Here is a 12,359-nt window from a genome sequence, read left to right as displayed (position 1 = left end):
ACATTCCTGGTAACATCCTTGGGAATATCCTTCACACGCTCTGTACAATCATGTCTTCCCTTTAATGCAGTGATCAAATTTGGTCATAGTATGCTAGCCATGGTCTTATTTGTGTTTTATACATTTCTAGTAGAACCTCCCTCTTACATTTTATGCCTTGGTTAACAAAGTATTGCATACTTCATAACCATCTGCTACTTCCAGGATTTGTGGACTTACACTTCAATATCCCTCTATTCCATATATACTCGGTATCATCCAATTTATTACGCTTTCCCTTGTTTAGTTTTGGTCTGGTGTTGTTAAACTTCTTACTGCATTTGGAAAGATGCAGCTTAATCCGGGATAGTCAAAACGGATTCGTGAAGGGTAAGTCTTGCCTCACAAATTTGATTGAATTCTTTGAGGAGGTAACTAAGTGTGCAGATGAAGGTTGAGCAGTTGATGTCAAATACATGGATTTTAGTAAGGCATTCGATAAGGTCCCCCATGGTCGGCTCATGAAGAAAGTAAGGAGGTGTGGGATAGAGGGAAATTTGGCCGATTGGATAAGTAACTGGCTATCTCATAGAAGACAGAGGGTGGTGGTGGATGGAAAATTTTCAGACATCATGATGACCAGTTACCAGCAGTGTACCACAGGGATCAGTGCTGGGTCCTCTGCTTTCTGTGATTTTTATCAATGACTTGGAGGAGGGGGCTGAAGGGTGGATCAGTAAATTTGCTGATGACACCAAGATTGGTGGAGTAGTGGATGAGGTGGAGGGCTGTTGTAGGCTGCAAAGAGACATTGATAGGATGCAGAGCTGGGCTGAAAAATGGCAGATGGAGTTTAACCCTGATAAGTGCGAGGTGATTCATTTTGGTAGGACACATTTGAATGCAGATTACAGGGTCAACGGCAGGGTTCTGAGGAATGTGGAGGAACAGAGAGATCTTGGGGTTCATATCCATAGATCTCTGAAGGTTGCCACTCAAGTGGATAGAGCGTGAAGAAGGTCTATAGTGTGTTTGCGTTTATTAACAGGGGGATTTGAGTTTAAGAGCCATGGGGTTATGCTGCAACTGCACAGGACCTTGGTGAGACCACATTTGGAATATTGTGTGCAGTTCTGGTCACCTCACTATAAGATGGATATGGAAGCATTGGAGAGTGTGCAGAGGAGATTTACCAGGATGCTGCCTGGTTTGGAGGGTAGGTCTTATGAGGAAAGGTTGAGGGAGCTAGGGCTTTTCTCTTTAGAGTGGAGGAGGATGAGAGGTGACTTAATAGAGGTTTATAAGATGAGGGGGATAGATAGAGTGGACGTTCAGAGACTATTTCCTCAGGTGGATGTAGCTGTTACTAGGTGGCATAACTATAAGGTTCATGGTGGGAGATATAGGAGGGATGTCCAAGGTAGGTTCTTTACTCAGAGTGGTTGGGGTGTGGAATGGACTGCCTGCTGTGATAGTGGAGTCGGACACTTTAGGAACTTTCAAGTGGTTATTGGATAGGCACGTGGAGCACACCAGAATGACAGAGAGTGGGATAGCTTGATCTTGGTTTCGGACAAAGCTCGGCACAACATCGAGGGCCGAAGGGCCTGTACTGTACTGTTCTATGTTTGCCCTCCCCTAATGCATTACCTCACACTTCACAGGATTGTTACAGAACAGAAGGTTATGCCAAGGCATAAATGCAAGTGCAGGGAGGTTCTATTAGAAATCTCCTCATAGCCATACCTTCTCCGATGAACAAGTCCCAACTTCTCCAATCTGTTGGGGAATCCCTGGAATTATTCTCGTCAATCCTTTTTGCACCTCTCTCCAATGCCTTTAGATCACCCAGATCAGGGCATAATACTCCATGAGACTGAACCAGTGCCTTATACAAGTTTGATATAATTTCCTAGACCTTGTGCTCTTTGCCTCTGTTAATAATGTAGAGAATGCCTTCTGCTTGATTAACTTCGCCAAATGGAAGTCCATTTGTCTCTTTTCTGCCCATGTGAGCAGTCCACTGATAATTTCCTGCATCCTACAGCTTTCATCCTCACGATCACATTATATCTAAAAACTTAAGCACACCCTCTACATTTAAGTCAAAATCGTTGATTACAAAACAAAGGGACACAGAACAGGGGCCTAGAGAGCCCCATCAGAAGCATATTTTCAGTCACAAAAGCATCCATTAACCAATAACCTTTGCTTCTGTCACTGAGCCAATTTTTGCTTGAATGTTAGAAATAGTTATCGCACAGGAGGCCTTTTGACCCATTGAGCCCATGCCAGCTCTCTGCAGAGTAATTCAGTTAATCCCATTCCCGAATGACCGCCGTCACACTGCATATTTATTTCCTTCAAGTGCCCATCCAGTTCTCTTTTGGAATTTTTGTTTCCACTTCCACTCCTCACGTGGGCATTACCACTTGCTGCGTGTGAAAAGCTTTGCCTCACATCTTCTCTGCATCTCTTGCCCAAAACCTTAAATGTATGTCCCCTAGACCTTGGACCATCAGACTTGAATCTGCCTCCACCATACTCTCAGGCTGTGCATTCCAAACTCTAACCACTCACTGTGTCAAAGAGGTTTTCATGATGTCATTTTTCATGATGTCATTTTTGCTTCTTTTGCCAATTTCCTTCACTCTCTACCCTCTCGTTTTCAATCCCAAGTTGGAACAGTCTCTCGCTATTCACTGTCCAGGCCCCACAATATCTTGAATACCTCTCATTTGGAGAGCAGATCAAGTATGTCCCCAAGTCCTTGGACCATCTTTATCTAACTTATCAAAACCTGCCCTAAGCCTGTAAACCTCTATCAAATTACCCTTCAAAATCCTTTGTTCCTAGGAGAACAATCCCCAACTTCTTTATTCTAACCTTATAACCAAAATCGCCAGCTTCAGACACGAGCCCTTGGACACAACTACTTCAGACAAGGTTACGCACAAAGGATATTTCCACCATGGTGACCATCTTTGGTTTCAACTTCACCAGTTCATATAGGATTCCACCATCTCCTCCTCCTAGGATAAGAATTTCTTTCCCTGTGTAGTCCTCTGCTCCATTGCCCATTATAGCTTGTGTGTACGGAAGGTCACTCTCTCCTAAATCTGGAATAGACGGGTGTACACAAAGATATATTATTTACTGTAAAATATATTAAATAAATTCTTAAGCATAACACCAGCTGTTAAGCCAGGTCTCAGCCATGGGCTTTGTGGTGCTGTTGTTGGCTCTGAATGGTTTTAAACCCCCATTCCAGAGATTTGAGTATTTCAGGCTAACACATCAGCTGAGTAGTAAGGGAGTGCTGCCCTGTCACAGGCGCCGTCATAAATAAATAACTGTACTAAGCACTTACACAGTGGCCAAAAGCTACTCGATCTGTTAAGATCTTCCACATAGACCTGAAATGTTAGCCCCATCTTCCCCCACAGTTACTGCCCAACTCACTGAATGCTCCCGGCATTTTATGTCTTGGAAATAGGCATGTTTTCAGATCACCACTGGTTGTGTAAATTTACATGAGTGTAGGGTTAGAGGTTACACATTACAGAAGCAAAGCAGCAGTATACCATCCTGCTGAGGTCTGCCATTTGTGCCCCTTCAACTCAGAATCATACTTTCATTTAATCCACAATCTGGTATTGTGCCGTCATTCAATTGAACCTCAAGGGCTAGATTTTTCCCTTTCCTCTAAAGGTGCTGACTTCCACCTAGATTGCCAGCAGGAAAGACCAAGACTGCAAGCACCATCAGGCTCTCTAAAATTACAGGCAAATGGCAACTTTAAAAATGCCCAAACATGATCTGCTTCACCGTTCCAGCATTTCTGGATTTTATTCCCATCTTGTGTTCACTTGACATCCACATTCATGTTGTTCCAGCAACTCAGGTTAATCAATAGCAATTATTGGTTACTAAATTTCCAGCCAAGTCTTGCTCATTTGTACCCCGAAGCAAATTGCCATCCTGCTTCAGATACACCAGCTGAGATGAGGTACTTCAGCACCAACAAGCAATCAAACAGCTACAAACAATTATAAGAAATAAAATATACAAAGAAACAGGAAGGTGTACAAGGACAAATCAAAATAACTCCTAATTACTTCCCGGTTATTCACTGGTTTACAAAGATTCCCACCAAGCTCCCAACAACTACATGGGACACCATTTTGTAACTTGCAATTTCCAAATTAGAATCAGAAAATACTTACTAATATCACCATTGAGGATAAGAATATTTCCAAACTGTTTTGAATGGAGAATCTTGATGTTTTGATATGCAGAATCTTCATCATAAACAACATCATCAATGTCATACTCAACTAACCGACCATCTGCAGTAGGCCAGTACCTATCAATGGTTCCTCCTCTTACGATAGCAGGTAACCTGCAGAAAGCAACATGGAAATGAATTAACTGGCATTTATTTTCCCATGCATTATATCAATTGGGATGCCCCCAAAGCACTTCACATCCAAAGAAAGGTGCAGTCACTGATACAGACACTCAAATGCTCCACAACGATAAACAAAATAAGTTATCTGTTGGAATTAGTTCTTAATGGTGTTGGTTGAGAGCAACATTGATCAAGACATTCTTTGTGAAGTGATCTGAGCAGGCAGACAGAGCCTTAGTTTAACAGTATCCAGACAGAGATCACTACAAATTTTAAGTAAAAGCAAAAGACGGTGGAAGTCAGAAATCGGAAATAAAAACAAAAAGCTGGAAAAACACAGATCTGGCAACAAAGTCATACTGCGCAGAAAAGGTCCTTCGGTCCATCGAGTCTACACTGACAATATCTACCACTCAAGGCACCTAATCCCATTTTCCAGCGCTTGTCCCATATCCTTGAATGTTGTGATATTTCAAGTGCTCATCCAAATATTGTTGAGGTTTTGTTTCCAGCTTAGACTACCTTTCTAGGCAGTGCATTCCAGATTCCCACCTCCCTCTGAGTGAAAAAGGTTTTTCTCAAATCCCCACTGAATCTCCTGCCCCTCACCCTAAAACTATGCCCTCGTGATTGCCCCTCAACCAAGGGGAACAGCTGCTCCCTACCCACCATGTCCACACTCCTCAATCATATCCCCCTTAGCCTTCTCTGTTCTAAAGAAAACAGTCCAAGCCTTAGTCTCTCCTTATATCTCAGATGTGGGTGGATGTACTGCGGGCTTGCGATGGACTGAAAAGATTGAGTATGTGGACTTTAAGAAAGAGGTTGTGCTGGAATCTTTGAATGGCATCAAGACAGATAAGTCGCCGGGTCCGGATGGGATGTACCCCAGGTTACTGTGGGAGGCGAGGGAAGAGACTGCAGTCTCTGGCGATGATCTTTGCGTCGTCGATGGAGACGGGAGAGGTGCCGGAGGATTGCGGATGTGGTTCCTATTTTCAAGAAGGGGAATAGGGATAGCCCAGGAAATTACCGACTGGTGAGTCTAACCTCAGTGGTTGGTAAGCTGATGGAGAAGATCCTGAGGGACAGGATTTATGAGCATTTAGAGAGGTTTAGTATGCTCAAGAATACTCAGCACGGCTTTGTCAAAGGCAGATCGTGCCTTACGAGCCTGGTGGAGTTCTTCGAAAATGTGACTAAACACATTGACGAAGGGAAAGCGGTAGATGTGGTTTATATGGATTTTAGCAAGGCGTTCGATAAGGTCCCCCATGCAAGGCTTCTAGAAAAAGGGGGGGAATGGGATCCAAGGGGCTGCTGCCCTGTGGATCCAGAACTGGCTTGCCCAAAGGAGGCAGAGAGTGGGTATAGATGGGTCTTTTTCTAAATGGAGGTCGGTCACCAGTGGTGTGCCCCAGGGATCTGTTCTGGGACCCTTGCTGTTTGTCATTTTCATAAACGACCTGGATGAGTAAGTGGAGGGACGGGTTGGTAAGTTTGCCGACGACACGAAGGTTGGTGGGGTTGTGGATAGTCTGGAGGGATGTCAGAAGTTACAGAGGGACATAGATAGGATGCAAGACTGGGCGGACAAGTGGCAGATGGACTTCAACCCAGATAAATGCGTAGTGGTCCATTTTGGCAGGTCAAATGGGAAGGAGGAGTACAATATAAAGGGAAAGACTCTTAGTACCGTCGAGGATCAGAAGGACCTTGGGGTCCGGGTCCATAGGACTCTAAAATCGGCCCCGCAGGTAGAGGTGGTGGTTAAGAAGGCGTATGGTGTGCTGGCCTTTATCAATCGAGGGATTGAGTTTAGGAGTCCAGGGATAATGATGCAGCTATACAAGACCCTCGTCAGACCCCACTTGGAGTACTGTGCTCAGTTCTGGTCGCCTCAATACAGGAAGGATGTGGAAATGATTGAAAGGGTGCAGAGGAGATTTACAAGGATGTTGCCTGGATTGAGGGGCATGCCTTATGAGGATAGGCTGAGGGAGCTCAGTCTTTTCTCCTTGGAGAGACGTAGGATGAGAGGAGACCTAATAGAGGTATATAAGATGTTGAGGCATAGATTGGGTGGACTCTCAGAGGCTTTTTCTCAGGGTGGAAATGGCTGCTACAAGAGGTCACAGGTTTAAGGTGCTGGGGGGTAGGTACAGGGGAAATGTTAGGGGGAAGTGTTTCACACAGAGGGTGATGGGCAAGTGGAATCGGCTGCCGTCAGTGGTGGCGGAGGCGAACTCAATAGGGTCTTTTAAGAGACTCCTGGATGAGTACATGGACTTAATAGGATGGAGGGTTATAGGTAGGCCTAGAAGGTAGGGACATGTTCGGCACAACTTGTGGGGCCAAAGGGCCTGTTTGTGCTGTAGTTTTTCTATGTTTCTATGTTCCATCCTAGGTAATACCCTGGTGAACCTCCTCTGTACCCCCTCTAATGCTAGCACCTTCTTCCTACAGTGAGGTGATCAGAACTGAGCATAATACTCCAGCTGTGACCTAACCAATGCTCTGTACAACTCCAACATTACCTCCTTGCTCTTGTACTCTATACCAGAACTGATGAAAGCAAATGTCCCATATGCCTTCTTGACTTTCTTATTCACATGCTCTGCCGACTTCGGGGGTCTGTGAATAATTACCCCAAGATCCCTCGGTGGAGAGAAAAAAAAAGTTAACGTTTGGAATCTGTATGACTTTTTCAGAGCTGAGGAATCATACAGAATTAAACGTTAACTCTTCTCTCTATGGGTGCTGCCAGACATGCTGGACTTTTCCAGCAGTTTATATTTATTCTATTACAAGATTTGGTAACTTATGGGATGTACCATTAACAGGTCACCCACAGTGATAGGTGTTTCTCCAAGTTCCAATTAAACTTTCCACTGTTTCTGTGCAAAGTGTGACAAAAACTAGGAGACACTGACACAAGAATTGATCGAGGAGAGATACATCCACAAATATATTTGGCATATCAAAACCTAGATCTCTTTGATGAGTTTAAGCAGCATAGGCCAAAGCGGAGGCTAATAATACACAAGATGTGAAAAGGATCAGAAGGGCCAAAAGGGGACATGTTGAAATAATGACTGTGCAAAGCACTGAATAAACAAAGGGGAAGCCACAGAGCAGGGATGACTGGAAATATACACGGAAATTTACTTATCAAGGGTCAGGGAATAGCAAGGTTACACGACTTTGCTCAGGCTTTGACAAAGATTGTGGAATGGGAAGACATAAGGAGCTAAAGCAATACTACAAATGAAGTGGTAGCAGCAAAGCCACCAAACTTGAAGCTTTAAAGCTTGAAAGTTGAAGTCAAAGGAAATAGCAGAGGCTCTGTCAAACATTACAAAATTTAGAAGTTGCATCAGAGATCCTGACCATTTCCTATGCAAGACCTCAAGTTTATGAAGGGAGAAGGAGGCAATTTTAGACCAGTCAGCCTAACAGTCATGGGTATGTTGCTAGAGGCCATAATAATACAGAATAAAGTTAATACTCACCCAGAAAGGTACATTGAGAAAAACTGGCAGCTACAAGCTAAACAAATCATTTTCGAAAGGCAATAAAGCCAATCTCAAGTGTGAAAATTGAGCAGAAGCAGTCAACAATGCAGTGGTCAGAAATACATCCAGCACTAAAGAGCTAGCTGTCTAAACCTATAACCCGCATATAGAGAATTCAATGTGCCCCCTCCATGCCCAAAAGGCCAATATTATCCACCCTCACCCGAGAAAGGAATCGATGTGCATCCCCGTTCCTCCCGCTGAGAGGAAAACCTTTTACTCTGAACCAAAAGTTACTCCAATCCTAATTTGCAAAACAGTCGTCTATTTATAAACTATCCCTTTATAAACTTAAGGTCTTGCATAGGAAATAGTCGGGTTCTCTGACGGAACTTCTAAATGTTTGACAGAGCCTCTGCTATTTCCTTTGACTTCAACTTTCAAGCTTTAAAGCTTCAAGTTTGGTGGCTTTGCTGCTACCACTTCATTTGTAGTATTGCTTTAGCTCCTCCTTATGTCTTCCCATTCCACAATCTTTGTCAAAGCCTGAGCAAAGTCGTGTAACCTTGCTATTCCCTGACCCTTGATAAGTAAATTTCCGTGTATATTTCCAGTCATCCTTGCTCTATGGCTTCCCCTTTCTTTGTGTTTATTCACTGCTTTGCACAGTCATTATTTCATCATGTCCTCTTTTGGCCCTTTTCGCTTTGACCTATGTTGCTTAAACTCATCTAAGGAGATCCAGGTTTTGATACACCAAGTATATGGATATATAAATATGTGGATGTACCTCTCCTTAATCAATTCTTGTGTCAGTGTTTCCTAGTTTTTGTCACACTTGGCACTGAAACAGTGGAAAGTTTAATTGGAACTTGGAGAAATACCTATCAATGTGGGTGACCTGTTAATTGTACATCCCATAAGTTATCAAATCTTGCAACAATAAAAATAAAGTGCTGGAAAAGTCCAGCATGTCTAGCAGCAATCAGAATACAACTCAGCCAGCTTCACTGTACATGGTCTCGAAATCTAATTCAACCTTCCATTTGCAATGCTGTTAAAACGTTAGATCATTCAAATGTCTTACCTTTTTAGTCTTTTAATATTACCCTGCAGAAGATCTTTCAGCTTCTCTTCCAGTCTGTTGCAGAGCTGAAATAGAAATGGACATATTCAAAATTGAAAAGGTGCAACTGCAACCACCAAGAGCAAGGAGCTGGGGTTGCAGGTGTGCACACCAAGGTGTAACAGGAGGCAGGGGTGCAGCAGAGTCAGGGAGTGAGCACAAGTGCATAGACAATACTGGCTGGCAGATGTAGGTCACGTTTAAAAAGTATGAAGTCTTATTTTGGAAGTAGTGGGCAAGCAGGAAGACCTTAACTGGTAAACTTCTATATGGCATAGTGTATGTTAATACAGACATTAACTATGCTAGTTTAAGTAATTAAGGCCATAAGGCAAACAGTACATGTTTTTTAAAACTAGATGCAGCAGTATAGAGGCACAATACAAAAACAAGGAATCGAGTTTGTAAAGGCCTTAGCTGGAATGCATTAGAGTAGTGCATTTTGATTTCAACTTTCTATTATACTAAGGATATTAAAACAACATAATTGATTCACTTTTTCAGCAGCTCCTTATCATAGGGATGGGAAGGTTACAGTATTAAGGAGACTAATTTCACTGCTGAGAAAGCCAAAAGATGACTTGACAAAGGTGTTGACTATGAGATGTTATGAAGAGGGTCATGATATTGCCAGCTAGCAATGAGAATTCGTTCAAATACAGACATGCAAGTTAAATTAATATTCTGTGGACTAGCTGGTCAACCTCAAATTGCCTTAAACATCAAATGTTCCCTTGAAATTTCTCACATGCCTCCAGGGTATACAATTAATCCAAAAATATACAGGAAAACACTCAAAATATTTGATTAGAGTCACAGAATTATACAGTACAGGAGAGGTCACTTGGGCCATCATTTCTCCGAAAGCTCTTTGAAAATTAGTGCCGCACTCCTGCTCCTTTCCCACAGCCCTGAAGTTATTTATACAAATTCCTTTTAAAAGTTACTGTGAATATGCTTCCATCATCCTTTCAGGCAGCGCATTCCGGATCATGAAAACTCCGGAATTTCTCATGTCACCTCCAGTTCTTTTGTCAGTCACCTTAAACTTATTTTCTCAGGTTACCCAGTCTTTTGCAACTGGAAATAGTTTCTCCTTATTGACGCTATCAAAGCCCTTCATTTTAATGTTCCCAAAACCTGCTCTGCCTGTTCCTGTAATCCCTCCGTATGATTAAAAATCCACATTCCTGACACCAATCTAGCAAATAACCTCAGCACCTCCTCGGAGGCCTTCACATGCTTCCTAAAATCTCAGATACTCCAACTGTCTATTTGAAAGATTAAGCATAACTACCTTGCTATTACTTAGCAAGGTACTATTACTTAGTCTTGCTATTACGGAGCTAATATGGGCTGAAGTTAGAAATGGGAAAGGAGCGGTCACGTTGTTAGGAATTTTCTATAGGCTCCCAATTAGTAAAAGAGATGTGGAGGAAGAAATTGCAAAGCAGATTATGGATAGGTATGGAGATCACAGGGTAGTTGTCATGGGTGACTTTAACTTTCCAAACATTGATTGGAACCTTTATAGGTCAAATAGTTCAGATGGGGCAGTTTTTGCAGTGTGTGCAGGAGGGTTTCCTGACACAATATGTGGATAGGCCGACAAGAGGTGGGGCCACATTGGACTTGGTACTGGGTAATGAACCGGGCCAAGTGTTAGATTTGGTTGTGGGAGAGCACTTTGGAGATCGTGACCACAATTCGGTGTCTTTCATTATTGCAATGGAGAGGGATAGGGCCATACGGCACGGCAAGGTTTAGAATTTGGGGAGGGGTAATTATGATGCGATTAGGCAAGAATTAGGGAGCAAAAGATGGGAACAGAAACTGTCAGGGAAAGGCACAAATGAAATGAAAAGTGGAGCTTGTTCAAGGAACAAATACTGCGTGTCCTTGATAGGCATATCCCTGTCAGACAGGGAGGAAATGGCCAAGTGAGGGAACCATGGTTCACAAAAGAGGTTGAATGTCTTGTCAAGAGGAAAAAGGAAGCGTATGTAAGGATGAGAAAACAAGGTTCAGTTGGGTCGCTTGAGGGGTACAAGGTCGCAAGGAATGAGCTAAAAAAGGGTTTAGGAGAGCTAGGAGGGGGCATGAGAAGTCCTTGGTGGGTCGGATCATGGAAAACTCCAAGGCTGTTTACTCTTATGTGAGAAATAAAAGAATGACCAGGGTGGGGTTAGGGCCAGTCAAGGATAGTAGTGGGAACTTGTGCATGGAGTCAGAAGAGATAGGAGAGGCAATGAATGAATACTTTTCTTCAGTGTTCACCAAGGAGAGGGACCATGTTTTTGAGGATGTGAATGGGATACAGGCCGATAGGCTGGAGGAGGCAGATGTTCCGAGGGAAGATGTATTAGTAATTTTGAAAAACCCGAGGGTCGATAAGTCCTCTGGGCCAGATGGGGTATATCCTAGGATTCTTTGGGAGGCAAGGGATGAGATTACAGAGCCTTTGGCTTTGATCTTTGGGTCCTCACTGTCCACGGGGATAGTCACAGTAAGAAGTTTAACAACACCAGGTTAAAGTCCAACAGGTTTATTTGGTAGCAAAAGCCACACAAGCTTTCGGAGCTCCAAACCCCTTCTCACCTGAAGAAGGGGCTTGGAGCTCCGAAAGCTTGTGTGGCTTTTGCTACCAAATAAACCTGTTGGACTTTAACCTGGTGTTGTTAAACTTCTTACTGTGTTTACCCCAGTCCAACGCCGGCATCTCCACATCACAGGGATAGTGCCAGAGGACTGGGGAGTGGCGAACGTTGTTCCTCTGTTCAAGAAAGAAAATAGGAATGACCCTGGTAATTATAGGCCGGTTAGTCTCAACTTACCGACCACCGAAGTAATGGAAAAGGTCCTGATGGATAGGATTTATGACCATTTGGAAAGATGCAGCTTAATCCGGGATAGTCAACACGGATTCGTGAAGGGTAAGTCTTGCCTCACAAATTTGATTGAATTCTTTGAGGAGGTAGCTTAGTGAGTAGATGAAGATAGAGCAGTTGATGTCATATACATGGATTTTAGTAAGGCGTTTGATAAGGTTCCCCATGGTTGGCTCATGAAGAAAGTGAGGAGGTGTGGGATAGAGGGAAAGTTGGCCGATTGGATAAGTAACTGGCTATCTCATAGAAGACAGAGGGTGGTGGTGGATGGAAAATTTTCAGACACGAGACCAGTTACCAGCGGTAACCACAGGGATCAGTGCTGGGTCCTCTGCTTTCTGTGATTTTTATCAATGACTTGGAGGGGGGGGCTGAAGGGTGGATCAGTAAATTTGCTGATGACACCAAGATTGGTGGAGTAGTGGATGAGGTGGAGGGCT

The 12,359-nt window shown here is 43.4% G+C and overlaps 1 protein-coding gene across 2 annotated transcripts in view; it reads right to left on the bottom strand.

Moving 5' to 3' along the window:
- The window catches only part of sms (spermine synthase), a 61,509-nt gene that overhangs the window by 25,079 nt on the left and 24,071 nt on the right, over window positions 1-12,359 (bottom strand). The window contains exons 4-6 of one of the 2 annotated variants that reach the window (XM_078206674.1): window positions 8,993-9,057; window positions 4,206-4,381; window positions 2,935-3,098 (exon numbers count right to left, since the gene is read on the bottom strand). In XM_078206674.1, coding sequence (XP_078062800.1) covers window positions 2,935-3,098; window positions 4,206-4,381; window positions 8,993-9,057 — 405 coding nt within the window. The remainder of the gene's footprint in view (window positions 1-2,934; window positions 3,099-4,205; window positions 4,382-8,992; window positions 9,058-12,359) is intronic. The other variant, XM_078206676.1, reaches the window with a different exon arrangement.

The sequence above is a fragment of the Mustelus asterias genome, unplaced genomic scaffold (genome assembly GCF_964213995.1).
Source record: "Mustelus asterias unplaced genomic scaffold, sMusAst1.hap1.1 HAP1_SCAFFOLD_1710, whole genome shotgun sequence".
Lineage (NCBI taxonomy): Eukaryota > Metazoa > Chordata > Chondrichthyes > Carcharhiniformes > Triakidae > Mustelus > Mustelus asterias.
The sequence above is the reverse complement of the archived record's forward strand: the minus strand, read 5'-3'. Positions and strand labels throughout refer to the sequence as shown.